Source organism: Calliphora vicina, chromosome 1 (assembly GCF_958450345.1).
Source record: "Calliphora vicina chromosome 1, idCalVici1.1, whole genome shotgun sequence".
Classification (NCBI taxonomy): Eukaryota; Metazoa; Arthropoda; class Insecta; order Diptera; family Calliphoridae; genus Calliphora; species Calliphora vicina.
The window spans coordinates 127,857,897-127,885,476 of NC_088780.1; the positions used below are offsets into that span (position 1 = coordinate 127,857,897).

General features: G+C 32.1%; 1 protein-coding gene across 2 annotated transcripts in view; it reads left to right on the plus strand.

Moving 5' to 3' along the window:
* Positions 1–24,761, plus strand: part of LOC135963800 (ankyrin repeat domain-containing protein 50) — a 123,960-nt gene extending 99,199 nt beyond the window's left edge. For both annotated transcript variants that reach the window (XM_065515787.1, XM_065515788.1), the window contains exons 3-8: positions 14,858–20,370; positions 20,437–20,742; positions 20,806–21,137; positions 21,207–21,396; positions 21,461–21,743; positions 23,583–24,761. In XM_065515787.1, coding sequence (XP_065371859.1) covers positions 15,027–20,370; positions 20,437–20,742; positions 20,806–21,137; positions 21,207–21,396; positions 21,461–21,743; positions 23,583–23,763 — 6,636 coding nt within the window. In that variant the 5' untranslated portion in view covers positions 14,858–15,026 and the 3' untranslated portion in view covers positions 23,764–24,761. The remainder of the gene's footprint in view (positions 1–14,857; positions 20,371–20,436; positions 20,743–20,805; positions 21,138–21,206; positions 21,397–21,460; positions 21,744–23,582) is intronic.
* The last annotated feature ends 2,819 nt before the right edge of the window (positions 24,762–27,580 follow it).

A 27,580-nucleotide genomic window follows, 5' to 3' on the forward strand; every position in this document is an offset into this window, starting at 1 on the left:
TGACATTATACGTTATAAAGGACCTTGTTATTCTTTCATCCAGCTCACCAAATACTCAACCCGTGACAAACATTATTAGTTGGGCACATCCACATTTTTTTTGTTCACCCTAATGTACATAGAATGTAGTTACGTACGTGTGCTGTTGCTTTACTTACACCTTCATATACAAACTCAGCTACTACTTTATATATGAAATACTTATGATTCATGAGTGCTCATTTTTCATTCATGAAAATTCGCTATTTTTTGTCTGCTGCTATCGAAGAAAATGCAAAACGTTAGCAAAAATCAACCAACAAAATAACCATAATATGCACATACATACACTTTTCATTTGAAAAGTAGCAAAAACATATGTAATTTATTTATAGGCATGTAAAGATGTTGACGATGATGATAAGTAAAAAAAAAGGCGTTATTTCATAATGTAAACGATGGCAGTGGCATTTGTTTAAAACACCACAAAGCTTTTAACTAATTTTGGTAAAATGTTATAAAAAAAACTAATATATATTTAAAACCAATATGAGCATTTTTTAAATACCTATAATTTACAAATTTGGAATTTTTTTTTAAATTTTTATATATTTTAAATTGCTCAAAAACCCAATATTGTTATATTTCTGCACAAAGTGTCTTCATAAAAATCACAATTGCAGGCAGTCTCCATACAATCTAATGGATTTAAATACATATGAATATGTAACACAGATTTATCGGCTATACTTTCTACATTATCACTATTTGAGAAGTATCCATAGACAAGTTGCCCATGAAATGAACTACATTTCTATCGAAAATTTGCCATAAAATTGACTACATTGCTATAAAAAAGTTGCCCATGAAATTGACTACCTTTCTATAGCAAAGTTTCACATGAAATATACTACCTTTCTATAGAAAAGTTGTCCACGAAATAAACTACATTTCTATTGGAAAGTTTTCTATAGAAAAGTTACCAATGAAATGAACTGCATTTCTATAGAAAAGTTGGTCATGAAATGAACTACATTTCTATAGAAATGTTGCACATGAAATTGACTACCTTTCTATAGCAAAATTTCACATGAAATATACTGCCTTTCTATAGGAAAGTTGTCAATGAAATTGCATGCATTTCTGTGGAAAAGTTGCTCATGAAATTAACTACATTTCTATAAAAAAATTTCCTTTGAAATTGACTACATTTCTATAATTAAAATTTCCTTACCAAGGTTAAGATTTAACCCCGAGATAACTTATTGACCTCGATATATCGCAGAGATATTGAAAATCAGTAAAATCTTTACAAAAAATTTTAAAATTTAAGATTTTGTGTAAAAAAAAAATGTTTTGTCAAGAAAAAGTGGAAAAACACGCAGTCGACATCTTAACCAAAAAAAAATGCACCTAATTGTGTGATAGTGTATGACGATGCTTATGAACGTCAGAAAACTGCTGAATATTACCGTAACTAGCCAGCAAATACAGCTTATTCTTTAGATTCTTACAATTTTGTTTTGTATGGAAAATAAGTAGAAAATTCAAATTTGTAATCTTTATATATATAATTCTTCTGTACGTGTGTTAGTAACTGAACTCCTCCTTAACGGCTGGGCCGATTTCGATGAAATTTGATGTGTGTGATTGAGTGGGTCCCTGGATGGTTTAGATTCACAATTGACCAATATAGGAACAATGGGCATGGCACCTCCCATACAAAGTAAAAATTTATTATTGCATACCTGGAGTACTATTATAGTGGGAGTCTTCAAACTTTGTGTGAGCTATGGCAGAACAACGTTTGCCGGGACAGCTAGTACTATATAATTTTTTGTTTTTCGATTGAAAAGAAAATATTTAAATTAGCCTTAGTTAGTATGAATGTCTAGGAATTGCAGTTTATATTAATAAATATTAGGAAAAAATAATTACCTCCATCCAATTTTACTAATATTGTTTAACTTCATGTGACCTTTAAGAGCTCATTTTTAAATAACAATTTCAAATAAAAATCAATTTGTCTTATTCACTTGCAAGTTCATACATACATGCATATATATTTATAAACGATTATAATTTCTCATAGTTCTACACACTATTTTGTTCTTATACAAAATGTATTTTCTATATTTTTTAACAAAAAAAGAGAAGACAAAACCAAACTGTAATCAAAAAATACAAAAGAACGAAATGAAAAATGTAAGCACGTCAACATTTAGAAAATTGATAGCATTTTTTGGTCACTGGTAAATTTATAAAAATAGTTCTATTTGTTATTCGTATAAAATTAAAACGATATAACTAACACACACACTTACGCTCGGTTGCATAAAAATATATAGATACTAACATAGATACATGCATGCATATTTTGTGATAAATTACCATAATGTGTAAGTCAGACGTAAAATCCTTTGATTATATGAAATTGCATACACACTCGCACAGTTTGAAAAAAAAAAACTAAAAGAGAAATAATAATAAAAAAGAGAAATTGTGTTGCGACTACAGCAAACAACCCAAATAATACTCGCTCGTACAAGTACACAAACGTATTGGTAGCTGTGACAGTGTTTGTGTAAAAAAAGGACATCATCATCAATGGTTGTTGCAGGACGTTGGAAAACCACAATAAAAGTAGAATACCAGACTCTATCCAAATTGGGACTATCAAACTGACAAACACCCATAGCCCAGAGCAATGAAAACAGGATGTATATATGTATGTAGGTATATGTGTTCACACATTGAATCACATGCTTACTTTTACATACGTGTACAATGTAAACTCGTTACACATTACCACATTTACAACGCCAGTCATGCAATTGTCCAAGTTTTAGATGCCCAATAGAAAATTGCCTCAAGAAATTTATTTGAAAAGAATGAAAATGCCGCGAATCTACACTTTGGAAAATACCTAAAATCGATGTGTCCAAACAGTGGTGAAAATTAAATTTTTGATGGGTATCAAAACAATATTCAAATACATTTTTTCATAACCAAAAATTTAAATTTATACTGAAGATTTTCTATGGAAAATAATAACATACACAAGATTTCCTATGGAAAATACTGTTCTACCAAAGATTTTGTATGTGTAAAATTATACTGTTATACTGAGATTATTGTTATATACATGATTTGCGTTAGAAAATATTGTTATACATATGGACAATTCCATGTCATCGTACGTGACATTTGTACGCCTATAGAGTGGAATAGATTTTGCAAAAATAAGAGTATCTGAAAAAGAATTTGGTGTTTATGTTTATGTTCCATTTAAAGGGTACTATATTTAAAAAAATAATAAGTTCTTTTGAAGCATTGTTGTCCAAAATATCGAACGAAATAAGGGTATAGCGTACGTGACATAAAACGGAAGTAATTTTGAGGTTCATGTAGAAATATGCGAATCATAAGAAGCGTTATGTTTTCTTTTAATTGTTTACACTAAACCAAATATTTTTCCTTTACAATCCATCATATTTTAACAAAAACAATCTCTGTATGATTTTATAATAAATGAAATTTTATATCGTACGTGACATACCGTACGTGATAGATTTTTCTCTTATAGTAAAACAATATATTTTCTGTAAATATATGTATACAAAAACTAAAAAAATAAATAGAAAATATATATTCGGTTTCAATAAACAATTTGATAATAGCAAAAAAATGATCAGAGTCATATTCATTTTATTCTGCATGCTAATTGGAAGCTTAGTTTTCGCCGCAATCTTAGCCTAAAACATACCAATTTAAACAATTTTTTAAAATGTTGTAATAAGCTCTAAATACTTACTTTCATATAGTAACATTTTGGTGTTTTCTCCTATTCAAACCAACTTGAAGAAAATGTTTCAAAAGTTTTTGTTTTTTCAGTCGTGGTTGTCATTCTCGTGGAATTGCCCATATGGCAAATACACACACTGTTGCCAGATTTGCCGCTTTATCTTCATTTTGTCGAATTTTGTCCTCAAAATGATTTTATGAAAAGTTAAATGAAGGGTTCTATATTCCTATACTAAAGACTTTTTAAAATTAAATATTTTTAAATTAATAAAACCTGATATATTTCGGGAACTTAAAGATTGACTAAAAAAAACTTATACACCAGCCAAAACTTATCCTTGGTCCAACAAATTATTTTGTTTTTAATCACGTTAGCTTTTTAAAATATGTCAAATGAATTCGTATAAAGTTCAGAAAGTTCCAGATCGTAATGTGGTAAAGTACTGAGAAGCAAAAGAACGAGCGAAAAAATTTAGATCAAATTTTATAAAAAAAAAAACAAGTAAGAGAGCTGTGCTGTGTGAATCTTATATACTCTTCACCAAATTATACTTCAAAATAAAAATTTTAAATATTTTTAGGTACACAAAATTTTTTTTCCCAACGTTTTTTTTTCCAAACATTTTTTTTCCAAAGTTTTTTTTTAAATTTTTTGGAAAAAAAATTGTTTTTTTATTGTTTCCCAACGTTTTTTTTAATTTTTTGGAAAAAATTTGTTTTTTTTAAATTTTTTAAATTTTAAAAAATTTTTGTTTTTTTTTCACATTATTTTTTTAATATTTATACACCATTCACCAAATTATACTTCAAAATAAAAATTTTAAAAATTTTTAGGTATACAACATTTTTTTTCCAAAGTTTTTTGGAAAAAAAATTGTTTTTTTTAAATTTTTTAAATTTTAAAAAATTTTTGTTTGTTTTTTCACATTATTTTTTTAATATTTAGTGAAAAAAAACAAACTTATATAAACTTACCGCTCATATTGAAGGGTATAATAATGTTGAAATTTTTATAAATATATTAAATAACAAGCTGAACCCGGTCCACAAAAAACAGAAAACAGCACGGACTTCCCCGACCTGACATCGCACCCGAAACACTGAGGTGGTCATTTGACAAAGTTGTAGCAGATATCTATAAGTACAGTGGCATGATATGCCCTTAAAAAAGAAACGGATGTATTTAAGGTATTTAAGGCAAATGGGATATTATATTTATGAATTCATCTTAAGGACAGGGGATATACGTTTCTTTTCTTTATTTACTCGGGAGCAAACCACATACAAAACATGAATTTTCCAAATGTAAGCCAGCAATAGTCAACGATTGGCCTAATGCTTTGTCGTTGGAAATCTTTGGTATGCGTGAAATCATTACGTCTTCGAATTTTAATCTGCCACAGATGATTGTTGCCTCAATTAAATTTGGTGAACATTTTTTGATGGTCAATCGTGTTCCTTTGCATAATTTTGGCGCGTTTATGTTGCGGAGAAACATCTGTGATTCAACCTTCAATGTTTCAGTAGCATAATTGAGGCTTGTTCTTCGTTCATTACTGTGTCAATCAATTTGTATGTTGTTTCGCCAGTCAGTTTCAATTAATTTGCTCATTGAGCTTGTTGACATCATCATTTTTTGGTACCAAAATTGCACGTTCCCACAGCCAATCCGAATGTTTGTAGTTGGTTGTAAGACTTGTCGACAACGGATTGAATATTCATTTGCATTTGGCAGAAGTTCGGCGGGAACGAAATCTGATTTGTCGACGTTGTTTACTATATTAGTTGTACTTTCGGAAATTTTGTTTATCATTGGTTGATAATATAAAAGCACATTTATAGTACAATGTTAACAGCGGCCTACTTGTTTTATCGAACGATATGAAAATTTGGTATGTACCGGACATGTTACACGAAATCATTCGTTTAAGAGTATACCACTGTGAATTAAAATTTTTAGAATGATGTTAAGCAACGAAATTAAAATTAGCATTGTTTGAAAAAAAGCATTTATTTCTCGAATGAAAAAATAAAAATAATTTTTTGGCAATTTTTTTTTAACTTTTTTTTTATTTGCAAAAGTTTGGCCACAATTAATGATCTTGAAATCATTACGTATAGTGTCATTAGCGGTATAGTGTAAAAATTTGATTTTACCACGCCCCTCCGCCCCCAGACCGAATATCAAAAATCTGAAGATTCACTGAAAATTTGATAAAAATCGGTCCAGCCATATCTCCGGAACCACTATGCCGATTTCGTGCAAACTTCAAATAAACCATCTACAGACCATCCCCAACGTACCCTGAAATTTTGGTTGAAATCGGTCGACCCGTTTTCGCAGTTAGTGGTGACATCAAAATGTACACTTCTTTTTATATATAAGACTAGCTGACCCGGTGCGCTTCGCCACCCCAATTAGAAGAAAGAAATAGTACTATCAAGTCTCACTTTGTGAATCTAATTGTAAATGTCTAATTTCATATTTCTGGGTCCATTATTATAGAAAATGCAAAATGTGTTCCTAATTTTAAATTTTTATGTTTATTATTATAAAATATTCAAAAAGTACCATTGCAATAAGGAAATAGTACCATTGATTATCACTTTTAAATTCGCATTCACTAAACCATAACCCGTCAAGCTTGAATTTTAGATTTGTATATCATTTCCTATATTATCAACTAATTTTGTTTCTATAATACTTAAGATTTAATAAATTATCACAAAACCGAAACCGATCGATTTTTAATTTTTTAAAACCGAAACCGCGGTTTTGAAATTCTTCGATTTTTTGGAAAGTCTAGGTCCATTATTATAGGAAATTCAAAAAAAGTACCATTAGAATATATAAAAAGTACCAAAAATCCCCCACTTGTGGTTTCCCACTCACTCGGGTCCATATAAGCTTAATTTCATGGCTTTATGTTCATTGGTGTAGAAATTACAAAAAGTACCATTCGAATAAAGAACAAGTAAGAGTGCTATATTCGGCTATGCCGAATCTTATATACCCTTCACCTTTGTTGTGGATGCATTATTATTTTTTATAATTAGTATATATGTATGTACATTGCCCACTTTCAGCGTACAGCATCCTAAATTTATCAAGAACACAAAAAACAACAACAACGCCAAACGAAACAAAACACCAAAAGAAAAACAAAATACGCAAGCCAATGAAACCAACACACATCCAAACATACGTTTAATTGTATAAAAAACAACAACAACGCCAAAAGAAACAAAACACAAAAGAAAAACAAAATACGCAAAGCCTGCACATCTAAACATACGTTTTGTTGTTTTTTTGTCAAAAAAAACCAACACACAACCAAACAACCGTTTAGTTGTATAAAAAACAACAACAACGCCAAAAGAAACAAAACACAAAAAAAAACAAAATACACAAAACTTGCACATCCAAACATACGTTTTGTTGTTTTTTTGTCAAAGCATGCAATACATTGTGTTTTTTGATGAAATTTTCAGAGGTTGTCTCGGATTTTTGCTCATATCTCCGTTATTTATGGACGGATTTTGCTGATTTTAAATAGCAAAATTCTCGAAAGTATGTCTGACAGAATTGTTGAAGATTTGGATCCCGGAGATATCTGGGGCCTTCAGAAAATTGATTTCAACAGACAGACAGACAGACAGACAGACAGACAGACGGACAGACAGACAGACAGACAGACAGACAGACAGACAGACAGACAGACAGACAGACAGACAGACAGACAGACAGACAGACAGACAGACAGACAGACAGACAGACAGACAGACAGACAGACAGACAGACAGACAGACAGACAGACAGACAGACAGACAGACAGACAGACAGACAGACAGACAGACAGACAGACAGACAGACAGACAGACAGACAGACAGACAGACAGACAGACAGACAGACAGACAGACAGACAGACAGACAGACAGACAGACAGACAGACAGACAGACAGACAGACAGACAGACAGACAGACAGACAGACAGACAGACAGACAGACAGACAGACAGACAGACAGACAGACAGACAGACAGACAGACAGACAGACAGACAGACAGACAGACAGACAGACAGACAGACAGACAGACAGACAGACAGACAGACAGACAGACAGACAGACAGACAGACAGACAGACGGACATGGCTTAATCGACTCCGCTATCTATAAGGATCCAGAATATATATACTTTATAGGGTCGGAAATGAAAAATGTAGAAATTACAAACGGAATGACAAACTTATATATACCCTTCTCACGAAGCTGAAGGGTATAAAAAGTACCAAAAAGTCTCCCCTAGAATTCTAACTCACTTAGGACCATGTATGCTTAATTTCATGTTTTTAAGTCCATTGCTATAGAAAATTAAAAAAAAGTACCATTAGAATAAACAAAAAGTACCATGTGGTATCCGCTTGAATTTTCAATCACTTAGGACCATATACGCTTAGTTTCATATTTAGGTCCATTATATTATAGAAAATTCAAAAAGTACCATTAGAATATAGAAAAAGTACCAAAAAGCACCCACTTGTAGTTTCCCACTCACTCGGTTCCATATAAGCTTTATTTCATGTTTCTAGGTTCATTGGTGAAGAAATTACAAAAAGTACCAATCGAATAAAGAAAAAGTACCACAAAGTCTCCCCATAGAATTCTCACTTACTTAGGACCATATATGCTTAATTTCATGTTTCTAAGTTCATTGTTATAGAAAATTCAAAAAAGTACTATTAGAATAAACAAAAAGTACCAAAAAGTCTCCCCCTAGAATTCTCACTCACTTAGGACCATATATGCTTAACTTCATATTTCTATGTTCATTATTACAGAAAATTCAAAAAGTACCATTCGAATATAGAAAAAGTACCAAAAAGCAGTAACTTGTAGATTCCCACTCACTCCGGTCTTAATTTCATGTTTTTAGGTTCATTGGTGAAGAAATTACAAAAAGTACCAATCGAATAAAGAAAAAGTACCAAAAAGTCTCCCCCTAGAATTCTCACTCACTTAGGACCATATATGCTTAATTTCATGTCTCTAAGTCCATTGTTATAGAAAATTCAAAAAAGTACCATTAGAATATAGAAAAAGGACCAAAAGGCCCACACTTGTGGTTTCCCACTCACTCGGTTCCATATAAGCTTTATTTCATGTTTCTAGGTTCATTGGTGAAGAAATTACAAAAAGTACCAATCGAATAAAGAAAAAGTACCAAAAAGTCTCCCCCTAGAATTATCACTCACTTAGGACCATATATGTTTAATTTCATGTTTCTAAGTCCATTATTATAGAAATTTCAAAAAAGTACCATTAGATGAACAATAAAGTACCTATAGTACAGTTCACACATTTTGGTACCTAAATATTATGCCCTATTCCTAACACTAACTTCACTCAAATAAATATCAGCGAACTTTAATGTCGATAACTGAATTAATTTAAAATTTTAAAAAAGTACCATTAGGAGAAAAGTACCAATTTCCTTTTTCTTACTTGAACACCCCTCAAGTTTGAAATTTAAAAATATTCCATTTTGCCAAAATTGTTTATGCTATAGGCATGTATCAAAATATTAAAATCTATGTTAATGTGCCCAAGAATAAATATGTTTTAAAAAAAGTACCAAACTGTTTACCCGGATTTGGCCCAATATACACCTTGGTACTCGAGTTCCAAATAACACGCTGTTAGTTAATTTTTGTATGAATCCAGGAACCAACGATAAAAAAAATTATCAAAATTGGATTAATAATTTCAAATATAATGTATTTTCCCGATTTTATCCCCTTTTTGGTACCTTTTTTATCCCCATTGAGGTGGTACAATTTCATTCAAATAAATTTCTGTAACGTGGTGGGAGCTCATAATAAAATATTCGTATGTCTATGTCAAATTATAGAAAAACATATTTTATGAAAAAGTACCAAAAATTAACACAATTTTTATCCCTTAAAGGTTCGAATTTCCAAAAAGTACCAAACTTATATTTTTTATTTTTTGTTAATTAAAGAATACGATTTAAAATTTGTTTCTATGTTTATTGGTTTAAAAGATACATAGGGTGCAAAAAAAGTACCAAAATACAGTTTTTACCCGTTTTCTCCCCAAAAAGTTTGGAATTTCCAAAAAGTACGAAACACCTGTCAGCTTATTTTTTAAATGGAGTAACATGCTATTTTAAGTTTTTTTGTATCTTTATTAGTTTTGAAGATATAAGGTTACCGAATTTACCCGTTTTTACCCTTTTTTACCCCCTAAACGTTCGAATTTCCAAAAATCCCTTCTTATCGGATCGTTTTGGGGAGGGAGGAACCCACAGTTAAAATTTCGTGATTCTAGCTTCAGCCGTTTGGGCTGTGCGATGATGAATCAGTCAGTCAGTCAGTCAGTCAGTCAGTCAGTCAGTCAGTCAGTAACGTTACTCTTTTATATATATAGATTAGAATTATTTAATACCTATTTTACAACATAAAACCAGCCTTTTCCCATTTTTAACACTGAATTTGAATAGGAAAAATGGGAAAAGTGTTGAAACTCCCGAGAATTTTTTATTCGTGATTGGGCTGATAATTTAAATATGTAAATTTTTGATTGAATTGCTACTTTGTTATAATAAAACCAATAAATTATGTATGTATTTTTTGATTTTTTCCGATGTTATGACCGATTTTTTAGACCAATTTTGACGATTTTCTACCAAAATTATCTGGCAATACACATCATTTTCTATGGAAATTCTATGATACATAAGATTTTCTATAGAGAATAACTTAAAAAATACTGCTATAGTCAAAATATTCTATAGAAAATACAACTTTACACAATATTCTCTATAGAAAATACTCTTATATCCAAGATTTTTTATCGAATACACTGTTGTACACAAGAGAATATAAAAAATAGTGTTATACACAAGATTTTCTATAGAAAATACTGTTATACTAAGATTTCCTATAGAAAATACAGTTATACACAAGATTTTATATGGAAAATACTTTAGCTTTAGCAGAAAATCATACTGAAACTTATAAATTTGTCGTATCAACTTTTCCCATCACTGTGTCATGATTTTGAAAATTATAATATAACAAAAATTTTGCCATAAACCTTCTACATATATTTCCTGCAGAGTTGTTTAATAAAAGAATAATAAGCGAACGAAATTCAGATGTCGAAGTTTGTAAACATACAACCATCTAGTTACTAGATTCTAGTACCTGTTTCTTCTCTGGTTTTTTCTCCGAAACAAAGTCAGCTGGGCGGACTAACAAAGACCCATCAATATTACCAAACCATTACAACCATATACTCCATGTGCTTAAACATTATTAATGTTTAAGATTTTTATTTTTTCAACGACAACAAATTCAAGCAGTAGAAAACTACTCTAGTTACCGATTATTAACGTAATTATCGGCTGCAAATACTCTTTAAAAATGTTGGAGAATAAAAAAGTGATTAGAGTAGGAGGGAGGGAGGGTGGTAACAAGCAAAGGAAAGTAATGTTAATCCAGCATGCATACGTACATTTTTCCTTCTATTACGTTAAAATTTTTCAAATCTTCAAAAAAAAAAAATATGGATGAAAAACTTACTTCAAATTTTGAAATGTTTCCTTTATGATTAAAACGAATTACGAGTTTATTAAGGCGTTGTAAACTATGGTTTGTTGTTGATAGTACAATTACTAAATAATTCAACATGAAATGGAAATTTTTGAGTATTGTGGAGCAATAAATTTACAATTCTTTGCTTTTAAATTGAAACAAGATTGCTAACTAGAAAATGGCAATGTTCATGCTAACAGATAAGGATTGCTGTCAATGGTTTTTCTAATTACACTGTCCAAAAAATTGAGACTTCTTGATTGGAACATAATAGCGACCCTATAATTCTGAAAGAGCGCGTTTAGTAGATCATTTTTGTAGAATAAACTTATAGTCCACCTAGTTTTAAATTTTTGATTGAAGGTAACATTATACAAACTAAAAAAAATGTAAGTTCATATCTGAGGGAAGTCTTATTGTCAGAGTCATATTGTGGAATTTTATGGGGATCATTTTTGTGGAAAATCTTAACCCTCAAAAAACTGTCAATTTGACCGTTTTTTCGAGAAAATCAACAAAAGTCCTTTCAAAAAGGACATTTAAGGATTAAAATATTCTACGAAAATTTTTGACGGGGGGTCACTCAAATGTTGTAAAGATAGCTTTACTCTTAATTAGCAAAATTATACGCCATCACGCCAAAAATCCAAGAATGATTTCTAACAGTTAAAAAGTTACATGCATCCAAAGTTGGAACATGTAAAATTTACCGTATTTTTACGTTTTTTCCCAAGTCCCTATATAAAACTTGGCTCACTTAAGCAGACCTAGTCGACTCCAGAACTATCCAAACTTTGCCAATTTAAAAAAAATGGGTTTGAGTAAAAAATTCTAAAAAGGCAAAGCACCGATCCTCAAAAAAAGCTCCACGATTGTATAGCCCTGTATCATGTTTAAATACCTACAAAGTTATTTTGCTATCACACTATAAATAAAGTCACAGTAGGGTCTTTTCTAAAAAAAAACTGATTTTTGTCCAAAAAATTCATAAAATTATTACAAATTGCGATTCCCAATCTTCAATTTGTTTTATTCAACTTTTTTCTTTTCATATGAAAACATTTGAATTTATTTATAATTTTTTCACTTAACGAGAATCAGAAACTCTATGAAAAAACTTTTCATCTCACCGTTTCACAGAACCAGAATCGACCCCCTGTTAAGATTCAGATCCTAAACTTTTCACCAATACTTATACAAAAAGCTTATATTTATTCATCAGGAGCTCCACAAACCTGGCTCCCTTTTGAAAATTTTTAAAATTTTTGTATATATTCCATGCAAAGGCCATTTATTCATGTTCCAACTTTGGACGCGTGTAACTTTTTATATGGACGAGAAAACAATTAGCAAGTTACTCTTATTGTATTCGAAATTTTAACGCAAATATGGCTGATATTTTAAAATAATTATATGATTTTCTCGAAAAAAGGGTCAAATTGACCCCTAAGGAGATTAACTAGAGGGTTAAGATCTTCCACAAAAATTATCCCTTATAAAATTCCACAATATGACTCTGACAATAATAATTCTCTCATATATTAACTTACAACATTTTTTTCAGTTAGTATAATGCTGCCTTCGATCAAAATATTAAAACTTTGACCCACTGTAAAAAAAAAAAATCAGGCCAGATAGACTATAAGTTTATTCTACAAAAATTATCTACTCAATATGCCCTTTCAGAATTATAGAGTCGCTATTCTGTTCCAAAAATGCTGTTGGACCATGTTATTGATTGATGCCTATTGCTTGATCATTTTAAAAGTACTTTTATATTATATTGGAAGCAAATGAGGAATAAAAAACAGTGCAATTATAGTTTTTTAAAAAGTTTATTGGAAAAATTGGTTTTTAAAGTCGTCCTATAATATATAATAATATTTGTATACATATTTGTATAAGTACTCGTATGACATAGACTCTGCATTACTTAGAAATAATGGATTTCTTATTATTTGAAAACAGATGTGGAAAATTCAGTAAATTTGTACTTACGACCTATACTTTTTTAAAGACTGAAAACAATTTTAATATAAAAAAAATTCGGTTAAAAAAGGATTTTAATAAATGAAAATATTTGTAAAAAAATCAGATAAAAAAAAAATTCCGTTAAAAAAATATTTTTTCCGATTTTGACCCATTGTCAGTCCGAATTTCTATCGCGTTATGTATCCGTTGTCTTATCTTTGTTCTGTCTTCGAGAATGAAGGTTTTGCTGCTTGAATGTCTGTAAGAGAAACTTCGCTGCACAGACCTCTCACAAATATGTATGTACATTCTGATTATTATAAACCTATTTCAATAAAAGGCTTTTCAATAAAAAAAGTTTTTTTCATGAATTAACTAGTCACGACTTAAATCTTCACTTTGACTTTTATCTTATACACTAAGATCCATCTTAGAAAATTCGATAAATTGCCTTCATTTCATATAAATCCTTCCATAACCGTTCGATCGTCTTCAAGTTTTTAATGCTAAACATATTCTCAAATGAAAAGAACGATTCCTGCTTTGAGTTAATTGTTGATATTTTGCAATCCAATTGTCAATCCACTACAAAGAATTTAAGAACCAGATAATTTTTTAATAATACATTTTATTATATGTCAATAATAGATCTATATAAAACATATGTACATATATGAAAAAGATAATATTTTTCCCTTTCACATAACGAAGCAAATATCACCAAGAATAGACAGAGTACACAGAATACACATCTTTCAATCTTGTACAGAGATATGCGATGTTTCCGACATCAACCAACTAAATTTAATGTGAAAACACATACATACATATATTAATTTCTGGTTTGCAGGATCGTTCTGCCGCAACTAAGATCGTAATGGACAACTGACTAAATGTATTTCCCAATACTTCCTCTTTGTGGAGTTTATAATATGTATGTATGTGAAAATAAAATTTGACTTTAATCGTGCAATATGTTTAACCTTATTTAACACTTTAACCACTCTGCTATTTCCATGCACATTTTTTTATTATGAGTGTTTGTGTATTTTCTATTCTTTAAACAACATTTTCCTGCAGACACTAAACATAATATTTATGCTACAGATGAATAGATACAAGTGCAAAATAATAGAAAGAAATGAGAAAAAAATAATATACTTTATTTTATTTTTCGTAACAAAAGAGGTCAAAATAGGGTCAATTGTTTGACTGACTTAGTAAACAATTTGAATAAAAGAAAATAAAAATAGAAACTGAAAAAAAACAAAATAAAACTTTTACATGTTATACATACAATATTTAACACTATACAGTACAATGGACCTTAGAGAAGATCAACATTAAAAGGATTTTGTACACCGGCATTAATTAGCATTTTGTATTTATTACTTATGTATATATTTTAATATTATTTATGAATTTGTTGAAACAATTTAATACTTATTAAACAATTTAATTTCGGTCTTATTTTTTTACTTTTAGACAAACGGAACAATCGAATAATGTGAAACGACTGCAAGCGATCAATGCAAAACGATCGTCTATATTATTAAAAACAAAACTAAACTAAACTTAAACAAATAAAAAGACCTTTAACCACACAAACCAAAGATTTACCTTAAACTTAAGTTAATACAAAACAGTTGCCATCATGTCTAAACATAAAGATAACGATCATTTACGCAATGATATCTACGAAAATCTGCCGTGTCAGGCCATGTTCAATGAGTCAGTACGTAAAATGCAACAGCAAAAAAATGTACAAACAACCAACTCCAACTCGAATAATATTAACTCGAACAAGGCTTTATCCCAGCAGTTGCTACTGAACAATATAAGTAATCAAAGTGCTCATTTGAATGCCACCAATTCGAATGTAAATGTCAATTTGAATGCAAATTCGAATTCGACACCGAATAATAAACATCATCATAGTAGTAAACATTTTCCGGTAGGACATATGCCAAAGGAAATGATCTATGCCACGCCGCTAAGAAAATCGGATCGTTATAAGAGTGGTGAACGTAGCAGATTACAGCAACCCTCAGCTCCATCGGCCAGGGCCCTAAATGAAGCCAATGATGTGAATGACTTAAAGCTGACCAACATTATGGACTACAAACAACTGAACACCCGTGATAGTAATCGTTTGAGCAATAGCAATCGTAATGGTAACTCTATACCGGTTACAGATTTGGATGATGAACCAGACTCCGGCTGTACCTCCAGCAATATGTATACCAATCAGGGTATACCTTTGCCTACAACTAGCGGTGGCAGTGGGATTTCTATTAGCCACCAGTTGGAGGATCGGCGCATATTGAATTTCCTTAAAGACACAACACAGCTTCACAAGAAAATGGAAATGTCTGGTAAGGATTGTCCAAACTCGAGCTTCTCCAATTTGGCCAGGGAAGAACATTTTGCTAATTTAGTGCAACAAAATTTTCCGGTGGAATTGTCTCGACGTAGTGTCGATCCAGAAGATGAAATGGAAGCAGCTCTGGAGGGAGCAGGCAATATGGAACGTAATCCCGAGGAAACATCCGATAACTTGGAAGTTTTAATGCAAAAAAAAATTTCACCCGATAAAGAGGTCAATGGTTTTGTAGCAAATGGCCATCAACAAATGGTACATCATCATCATTATCCACCACATCAACGCTATGAAGCCAAAGTTTATATAAATCGTGAATGGGTATTAAAAAAGATTGCCATGTGTTTGGAACAACGTACAGCTGGCAAAAAGTCTATGCCCGGTCTTCTGGGAGCTGTTGGCAGTAGTAAGCATGAGCCATTTGCTGGATCCTCACAATTTATGTCGGCCCGGGCTAAGGCTTCAGCCATATCCTCTTCAACCTATAATGGTTGCTTAGTGCTGGGTTCCAATGGCTCTGGCAAAACTTCCATCTGCCAAGCAATACTAAATGGCAATTCTGGCACCAAGGGCATATTGAATCGGAAATTGTTGGCTTGTTACTTAATTGAATCACAAAATCCCGAATGTCATAGTTTATCGTTGTTTATACGCAAATTAGTGTTGCAAATATTAAGTCACTCTTCACTCATTACCAAAGACGAATCTCAGCGTATTATCGATGAGGGCTTCTCATTCCTACAGGATGAGGTTCAACAACAAGAATCCAAACTGGATGAAGCTATGAATAATATTTCTCTCGATGAAAACGCTGAAGATATTCTAATAGAAGAGCTGAAGAAAGAAGCTAAAGAATGTGATTTTACCGAATTCGATCATTTACAAGAGCGCCGTACTTCCACCAACAAAAAGTCAGAAAATTTACAACTCTTACGGCAGAAATCAGAGCCAGCACCAGAACAATATTTCGATGAATCCGAAGTGCATGAACAACAAAACTATGGCACTCATCCTCCCAAGGGGGCTAAAAATAAGTCTAAAGCAGATTATGAGGAGAATAAAGATAACGATACGGAAAAATTTAGGAAAAGGGATGAAGAGCATTCATGTTCATCCTCTAGTAAAACTAGTCCTGGTAAGAAATCCAAAATTCCCGTTAAACTAACAAGACCCGGTGCCGTAGCTTCTCCCGTTAAGCATGTGAACTCAACAGCAAACAGTTCGTCAACAGTACCTCAGCAAGGGGGAGGAGAAGATATTGCTGTGGTGATTAGTGAAGATCTTAAGCAGGAAATTCAAGCGGCCATAGATGCTGATGATAACAATGAAGATTTAAAATCTGATAAAGATGAAAAACAGGACAACGAAGATAAGCCGGAAGCTGATAAAGATTTTGAAGAACTTACTAGATTAAATCAACAGAAAAAAGAGACAACGACTAAGGAGTGTAAGGAAAAAGAAGAAGACAACGAGCGCGAGGAGCAGAGATTAAAGGAGGACAAACTAGAAGATAGCTATATTGACAACAATCTAATTGATTTTGATTTATCCGTTAATGGCAAGTCAACGGAAATAACTTTACCTATGGATGAAGAAGAACCTATGTCCTTAAACACTCTACCTCCACCCTTGCCGAAGACTAAAAGTTGCCGCACTATTATAGCTGATGGTTACTATGAAATGTTACTCTCTAATCCCGAAATATTTGAATGTTTGACTGTCGATAACATAGAAAAGAATCCGGATGAATGTTTCAAGAAGGCTTTGCTATTTCCTCTCTTGGAGTTAACACCACCTAAGACAGCTCTATTACTGCTAATCGATTCCATCGATGAAAACTACATCAATGAGGGCAACTTAATTTCTACTTTAAAGGGAGGCCGTGGCAATGCCACCACCCACAAAAGTCGTAATGTAGCCGAATTATTATCGAATCATATACACCTCTTTCCGAAATGGTTGTTCTTGGTGTGCACTACCAAGAAACAAACGAAACAAATTACCAAGATGTTTACCGGCTTTAAGAAAATCACTTTGGATGATTTGCGCAAATCGCATGTGGTCAAAGATGTGCAGGAATATATTATCAATAGATTGAACTCTGATTTTAAAGACAGTATTATGTTGACCAAGGAAATAATTGAATCCCTACATCAACTATACATCAAATCGAATGGTTGCATTCTTTACTTGGAAAAAGTATTGAATGGCATTAAAGAGAGCTTTTTTAGTTTTCGAGAGATCAAATTAATACCCTGTACTCTGAATGGATTGTATTTGTACATATGCCAGAAATCTTTCAATAAAAAACAATACATGAAAATAAGACCAGTTCTAAATGTGCTGTTGGCCTCCTCCGGTTATGTGGACAAACTGTTCTTGTTCAATTGCTTAAGAACACACAACTATACCATTGACAATGAGGAGTTTGAGAAACGTTTATTATTAATGAAGAATATTCTATTGTATGACAATGACCAGCAAAGACTGAAGATATTCCACAATTCATTTTCCGATTGGTTGGTAGATGTTAAATTTGCCACTAAGAAATTCATATGCGATGTCAACGAAGGTCACGTTATGATCTCCATGTATTATTTGCTAGTGGCTGATACTCTGTGCGCAAACACAGTGAGAAAATTTATCTATCATCTCATTAAGTCTGGAGAGTATTTAACCAACCGTAATATTGACTTGGATTTGATACTAATGCTGTTGGAATCGCGTCTCAATTTGAATGACTGTTTCTATACTAATCATTTGAACTGTTGTTCTCAGTGTGAAATGGATTTTAAAAATGATCCCAACTTTTTACCTAAAACCCGCAATATGATTGAAAAGTTTTTGAACAACGAATTGGGTGACGAATTCACACAAATGTTGTGTGATTTCTTTAAACCCAGCTTACCAACAGATGGTAAAATTTTAAAGCTGCTCATCGAAACGGGCATTAATAACGCAGATTCACAAACATCGTGTGAATCCTCATTAATGTCGCCCGAGCTGTCAGAAAAGTCCCAAAACATAGACTTTGAATTAGCAGACCTGTTGATATCCAGTGAAAAGTCATGTATTTTGGAGACCCAACGACCTACCAGTCCTTCGGAGAAAAGTGAGCCTCATCATGAGAGTCAGGATGACAATGCATCATCTACTCTGCATCAACTCTCAGATTCCAATCGGTTGGAGTTGCATAAGGGCAAGGCCTTGATACATATCTTGGCTAATGATGGCAATCATTTGCTACTAGAACGAGCTTTAAATGCTTGTAAAGGTCCAATTGATTTAGAAATCGAGGACTACAATGGCCAGACGGCCTTAAATATAGCCTCACGTAATGGTCATTTGGATGTGGTTAAGCTGTTACTAAACTTCTCTCAACCTTGTAATGATGGCACTGGACGCATGAAACGTGTCGATGTAAATCATGCAGATCGCGATGGTTGGACTCCTTTAAGATCAGCCTCTTGGGGAGGACATACTGAGGTTGTTAAATTGCTTATAGCTCATCCAGCATGTAAAATCGATTTGGCCGACAAAGAAGGACGCACTGCTTTAAGAGCAGCTGCTTGGAGTGGTCATGAGGATATTTTGAAAATACTCATAGAACATGGGGCCGATGTCAATTCTGTTGATCGCCAGGGACGTACCTCTCTAATAGCTGCCTCCTACATGGGTCATTATGATATTGTGGAGATACTGTTGGAAAATGGAGCAAACGTTAATCATCTTGATTTGGACGGCCGCAGCGCTTTATGTGTGGCTGCTCTATGCGGTTCCTCGGGTTACAGCAAGGTCATATCAACTCTGTTGGAACATGGTGCTAATACCGATCAGCTGGACAACGATGGAATGTCTCCTTTGTTGGTCAGTTCATTTGAAGGAAATGCTGAGGTTTGTGAACTACTACTCGAAAATGGTGCTGATCCTGATTTAGCTGACTTTATGGGCAGAACACCCTTATGGGCTGCTTGTACTGCCGGTCACGCCAATGTTGTTAAGCTTTTGCTCTTCTGGGGTTGTGGCATAGACTGCATGGACTCTGAAGGTCGTACTGTGCTCAGTATTGCTGCTGCTCAGGGTAATATAGAAACTGTGCGCCAGCTTTTAGATCGCGGTCTGGATGAGACTCATCGTGACAATGCAGGCTGGACACCACTGCATTATGCCGCCTTCGAAGGCTTCCATGAAGTTTGCCTTCAGTTACTAGAATCAGGTGCAAAAATCGATGAATGTGATAACGAGGGTAAGACAGCATTACATTTGGCCGCTCAAGAAGGTAGAACAAAATGTGTTCAAGTATTACTTGAATGCCATGCAACATTTGTCGATCAAAAGGCACACGACGGTAAAACGGCTTTCCGTTTGGCTTGTCTGGAAGGACATTTGGAGACCGTACAATATCTGTTGAAATATAATTGCGACGTTAATGCTAAGGATGCCGATTCTCGTACAACATTGTATATTCTGGCTTTGGAAAATAAATTGGAAATGGTTAAATACTTGTTGGAGTTCACTGATGTTGATGTCAATATAAGCGATAGTGAGGGACGAACCGCATTACATGTAGCTGCCTGGCAGGGTCATGCTGATATGGTGAAAATGTTGATAACATTGGGTAAGTTGTCGTATGAGAAATTTGTAAGGAAGAGACTGTTAACATACTTTTTTTTAAAAAATTTAGGTAATGCTGATGTTAATGCTATGGATTTGGAGGCTCGCACGCCATTACATTCTTGCGCTTGGCAGGGAAATCATGATGTGATGAATATTTTACTCTACTTTGGAGCTTTGGCAGATCATGCCTGCAAACAAGGAGCCACAGCTTTGGGCATATCAGCTCAAGAGGGTCATGAGAAGTGTGTCATAGCATTGTTGAAATACGGTGCCAATCCCTATAAATCGGATCATTGTGGCCGCACACCCATCAAATTGGCAGCCAAATCGAATCGCACAAATATCTTAAAGATTTTTGATAACTATACCAAAAGTAAGTTTGTAATTTACTTTCATTATAACATTTATTTGATAAATTTTTTATTTAATTATTTAGATGAATCTAACAATCCCTTGGAGGGCAAATTTCATCATGCGAATATGTTACGTTCACCTGATCAGCCACCATCTATACCCGCTCATGCAAATTTAGGTATAGGCAGTTTAACATCATCACCATTCCCACCACATGCCTCAGCGTCATCTGTTTGTTCGGCCGCCACCACGGCCACTGTTAATAATAATATGGCAGCACCCAGTATACTAAATGCCTCAAGTTCAACACACAGTTCAAATAATTTCTATCAGAATACAATGCAATCGGACACCAGCAGTTTACACAAACGTAAAAGTGTTATATCTAGTCAATCCACAGGCAGTAGTAATGATGTAAGTAAAAACATTATTATCTCCTTTGCAATTTAAAATTTTACTCATTCACTTTTATTGTGGAAATAGGCGCCTCTTACATTTACACAGCAATTGCAACGTCAAACCAAACTAAGCTCTCGCAACAATCCATTTGTGCAAAACTCTCCCATGGTCAATGCAAAACACAATTCTGCATCATCTTCATCATTGGCTCACAAAAATTCTGCTCACCAAAGGCATTCACAAATCCTACCCGATCTCAATGAACATCAAATGGGTGAGTAACTACAGAATTTGTACTTTGTTTAACAAAATAAAAAATGTAATTATTTTCTTTACAGCTGCTCATATGGCCAGTAATGAGGCTGATATTTATGATATGGAATGCATGTCACCTTTATATGCTACACCACCCCACTCTCCCAGCAGTGAGTTAAGTTCACCCGGCCAATTGCCCTCTATCAATAATATAGATGATTGTGCTGGTGCCTCGGGTCTGAATGGCAGTAGCGGTGCCAGTTGCTCGGGTATCAAATCGGCATTACCCGATAATCATTTTGCCCGTGATACTCATATGCGTATAATTTTGGGCAATCTTAAGGAAAATCAAGCCAGTTCATCAAGGTAATTATTTACAACAGTTTTAATATCAGGTCAATACCCCCCTTCAAACTAAGGATGCCTTTTATATAAACTATTATTTGAAACGGTCACTATGGGAACATATCCTTGCTAAGGCTTAGCTGGATAAGGTTTGTCGCCTCATTTGCATATCCATCACTGAGGCTTAAACCCATTCCATTGTAGTATCGATAGAACATTGAAGCACAACTCACATTGCGCCGATGCTCTAGTCAATCAATAGAGTCACCGATTAGCACCTTATCCTATAAGTAGAGTAACTCCAAAATAGACTTCGAAGCACCGTTCCATACATGAGAGTCGTATTTCATAAGTGGTATAAATAGTAAGGAAATAAAATGGAGTAAAGTATTTCCTATACCTTATTCAAAAACCGAGGCTCTTTAATGTTTATTTCAACACTTGAAAGATGTGTCTAGTCCAGCGGACATTACATCACTGAATTCTCATGCCTAGAACATCAAGATCGTCTGATTATTTAATATTTTCACCGCCCATAAAAACAGATGAAGCAATATGTTCTGTCGTGCTTTTGTGTGTTAATATACAACATTGAGTCTTACGCATTAAAATTGAATCTATTCGCACAACACCATTCACAGATTGTCAGAAGATCTTGATGAAGCGCATTATATATGTTTTGCATCATTCTCCAGCAGCTTTGGTCCATAGTTGAATTAATATGAATTACAAATGTTCCTCAAATATTCAACAAGATGATAATTTACAATGATTTCCATAACTTTAGAAAGTGTTGATCAAATTAACGTACGAAATTCGCGGGCTAGTTATATAGTTCTTAAAAGGTTAGCTAATGGACGAGCTAACCATCAGGCCCAGAAGACTTATTTATTTTTAGAATTGCGTTCGCGCGAACTGATACTCTTCCGAGCTCGGGTAGTGGTTGATTGCTTCCGTGAAGTTCAAATAATTTGCAAATAATTCAACCATAGGGTTAGCTTCATTAAAAGAGTACGAATTGAGGAACTAACATTATTCTTTATTCTTTTAACGAATGACCAAAAGCTTTTTCTACCTCTTGGAGCAGTAGGAACTTTAGCTCGGAAGCGCTACTCGTATAGAGATTTTTCTGTTCGTGAAACGTTGCGAAGTTCGGAGAACTAAAAGCAGCCGGAAATTGTACAATGGTCCGAATTAACAAGCGGTGCAAAAACATCTACTTAGCGGTTTCGGTATTGCACAGCACCACCAATCTCCTTATACCTGTAGACTAAACAGACTTGTTGGCAATGGATGAGAACAGATGAAGGGCAGAAAGTTTTCATGGACTGTATTGCATTTCTGAACGAATTACGGAGGAACAATAACTTGATATTGTGCTGGATACCTCCATAAAGATCACCCCGAGAACGATCATACTAATGCCATTTCTTATGGATATGCTAAGAAAATTCGGGTTCCTGGGTTGGTATGGAGTTTGTTCGCCGCTGAAAAGCCATATTTGGGTCTAACATACATTGTCAAGGGGGAACATTTCTGAAGCTTTTATCGCCTTTGAGCATGTACTTTGTGATTGTCCCAGTTAGTCATGTGGAATGAAGTTTATCGTCACAATAGGAGACATTTTAAAATTCTCACCGAATTTCAGCTTCATTCGTAATCTAAAGATCTTTTCGAATCATGGTGCTAAGCATCTTTAATATAATATATTACTTCTCTGATCATATGCTTAAGCCAATAATCATTAGTGATTTATAATACAAGCATTTCTACATATTGTTATTACCTAAAAACATTTGCATATATACATTCTACCTTAATAAACACACACCTCTTCTTTTTCCCAACTTTTTCTTTCAGCAAAAGCAAACGTAGTGGCATAACCACAAATCCAGCAATGCGTCTAATACGCAGCCGATTCGATTCCGCTGCCCAGCTAATAAGACGTACGAATAATATCCTCTCTAGCAGTGGTCAGGGTTCATCAAGTATTGGAGTCAAATCTGGAACTTTCCAGTGGCGCAAAGAAAGTCAAATGTAAATTATAAAAAATTTAAACAAAAAATGTTATAAAAAATTAAAATAAAAAAAATATACATTTAATTAATATTAATTTAAAAAATAAAAATAAAGAAAATTATGTAATTTGTTAAATTTTTTGTTTATTTATGATTTTTAAGTATTTGATTTTGTGATAGTTTATTTTAAGTTTATTCAATATTATTTAAATTATTTAACAAAAAAAAAACCCACATAGAATTATATAAAGAAAACAAAGTAGAAGAGACCTTAAATGAAAAATATTGCAAAAATATATTTAAAAAAATAGAATATTAAACATTAAACACCAACACATACACATACACAAGTAATTTATTAACAAACAATTTATGTAGAATTGAAATTTAAAAAAACATGGATACGAAAATTAATTTTCCGTAGTAAATTGATCGAATAGGAAAGTACACTGCAGGAAATTAATATTTAAAATGAGGAAGTAAAAAATATACACGATTAAACCTATAAAAGGAACAATTAAAGAACAACTTGAAATAAAAATAAAAGCAATATTTGCAATTATTAAATTACATAAAAAGAAAATAAAAATTAATTAAATTAAGTTCAATTATTTAGAAATGTTTTTCTCTCTTTAGTTTTCTTATCTTCAAAGTAGTTTTAATATACAATACATAAATAAATCTAATTTTAATAATAAAAATTTTAGTTGAAAAATAAAACGACATTCTCTCAAGAAACATACAAATATTAAATTTCCTTAAGAATTAAAAACAAATTTAAAATTAATATTGTTTTTTAGTTTAACAAAAAAACAAAATGTACTGACACTTATTATTACTATTTAACACATTAAAACAAAAAATAAAACACATCCATACATACAAAAACATGATATGAAAAACATTTAAAATACATACATACATCCATACTTAAAAATTTAATAATTTAATCTAAACAAGATAAAAACAAAAAACAAAACAATTTTTAATAAATTATTTTCAATTTTTGTGAACAAATAAACACTTTTTATTTTATTTATTTCTCAATTAGTTTTTAATTTAAAGGTAAAAAAAAGAACACTTTTAATAGAAAATTAAAATTTTATTTAAAATGCAGTAATTTAGAAAAAATGTCTCATCAAGATCGGTCAAGAACTCTTTGAGTTAGAAGGGATAAACATTTGACATTTTGGCCAAACAGGTGTGTTTTTCTCATCCTATAACTGCAAAGAGTCCATTTAAAAAAAAAATTTTGATTTTGCAACAAAAAAAAAAAGTAAAAAAATTTTAGGTCTTGAGTTACAAAACATTTATTTTGATAGAAATCCCTCACATCGATAAAAAAAAGCTCTTCAAGGTAAAGACCTAAGCAAAGATTTATGAAATAGCTATCTAAACTATTTGGGACAAATTTAGCTTAGAACAATAGCTAATTAGTAGAGTTTTTCACGGTAATTCCCGGGTTGGGAAATCCTTGGAATTCCGCTAAATTTTCAATCCCGGGAAATTGTGCGAGAATTCCCGGGAATTATTTTCATTAGTTTAATGTGATGTTTTTTGAACTTGACTTTCTCTAAAAGATGCTTAAAGCTCCAAAACAAATGCAGATGATTCATTCAACAAAAAAGATTTAACCCAAATAGACCAATAACAAGTTCATTATTCAAATTATTCCAAAAACTCGTGAATGTTCAGGGCTGTTACAGAATTCTATTCCGATCGAAAGCTTTTTCACAAAGAATACCTTCCGTGGAATAGAATTTTGTTAATATTATTGGGTTTTCATCAAGTTTTAATTAACATCTTTACTTAATTTTTTATTTAATAAGCCAATTCACATTGCCAATTCAAAATTAAAAAAATAAAATATTTATTTTTTGCGTATTAACAGACGTAATTGGAAAATAACGAAGGTAGAACAAAATCTAATGGACAAATGACTTTGTATATACATAATCGAAATTAGAAATCGAGTCAGTTTATCTCTGCGGGAAAAGAAAAACTCTAGTAATAAGTTACACGGATGAGACAAAACACATGTATGATCAAAATGTCAAATTTTGATCCCCTCTAACTCAGAAAGTTCTTGACCGATCTTGTGGCTAAATTACTATCCAATAGGACTAAATTACCAACATTTTATACAGATCAGTTATGCAAAAATTATACTACTGGATTGTATGACGTTAAGAGCATAATTGACCATAGCTTCCATATATAATCCACTTCCGAGAATAACCTTATAACTCCAGTAAATATCAACGAACAATATTTTGTGACGATCGCCTCTTAATTGTTCATAGCTCTCATATAGGCCAACATCCACAGGCTCATAAATATCGATATTGATAAAAAAAAATGTAACCCAAATTTGTTTCAGGTATACATTAATCATAATACTGGATTTTATGACTATCCATCCATAATTATACAGAGCTCCTTCATAAGACCCACGTCCGGATATTAGTGACGTGGAGTTATTCGTCGTAGACCCACAAACGTATATGTATTTTGGGTCTTTATAAAATTATATGATAATCTAGCTACATATGTAAATCTCGCGTGATAGGTTCTAGAGGGAAAGGCTTAAGGGATAAATTTTTCAGAAAATATTTCAGAAATCTAAAAATTAACCAAAATAGCAAACTTATCCAAAAATAGGTTGAATCGGTAAAAAGTTTTGGATTAATCCTGGAATATTAACGTTATTTTATACTAACTAACGTTATTTTACGTAGTTAACAATAAAATTCGGTTTTCTAAAATAATTTACAGTTATATCGCTTTAATACTTTTTATGTCGAAATTTGAGATTCAGCTTATTTGTTTTAAAATCCCTATTTGTTTTAAAATCCCATCCCATAAAATCACCGATATTGACAAATCGGTGCATACATATCTGAAATATATTAAAAATATCCCTTTCATAAAATTCCAAAAAGTGTTCTAAAACTTTTCTGAATTAATATTCATATTAAGTTTAGTAATTTTCTGTTGTCCAATTTTCATAATATTTCAACTTATCAATTCATAAATTCGTATGATTTTCTAATTTATTAAATTTTCTATTATTTCCTGAAAACTATAAAAAGAATTCCTTGTGACCAATTTTAAACTAATTATAAGACACAAACAAAACTATAGACTCTTTTATAAAAAAACACAAATAAACTATCAAAAGGAAAAAAATATTTTTTATGGTTATTTTAAAATTAAAAATATTTATCGAAAATTTACGAAGTTGAAAACTAGGAATTTAATGGAAATCCATTTCGAATACGAAAAATTATGTTGAAACTTTTGAATTACATTCTTTAAAGCAAAGGCCCGAAAGAATTAATTCTTAATTAAATTAATTACTTTTAGAATCATTGACGTTTTCTTTAAATCAAATCAATTAAATTTTTCTTCAATTCTATTACAAAAAGGCTAAAGACAAAAAATAGTTTAATTAAATTAGTTTTAGATTTCAATTAACAAAAATGTATTCATTCAAAGGTTGAATGAATTCTGTATCAATTAATTCGAATATGAATTAATTCAACGATGAGTGAATTCCATTTAAACAAAATCCTTTGAATGAATCAAAATAATAAGATTTTGGGAAGGAATATCTGAATTTGTATAATTCCGAATTAAGATTTTATTGAATTGAGCTAAAATTAAATTAATTTATTCGAATCTCTGCTCTTAAGTTATTTGCTATTTGTTCTTTTCTTGAAATCGATCAAAATTCATTACAGCTCTCCAAATCGATCATTTTGAACTCGATCGATTTTGATCACATACCTGATAATCAATATTTGAATTTATCAAGGGGTTTTAAAACTAAGTAATAGT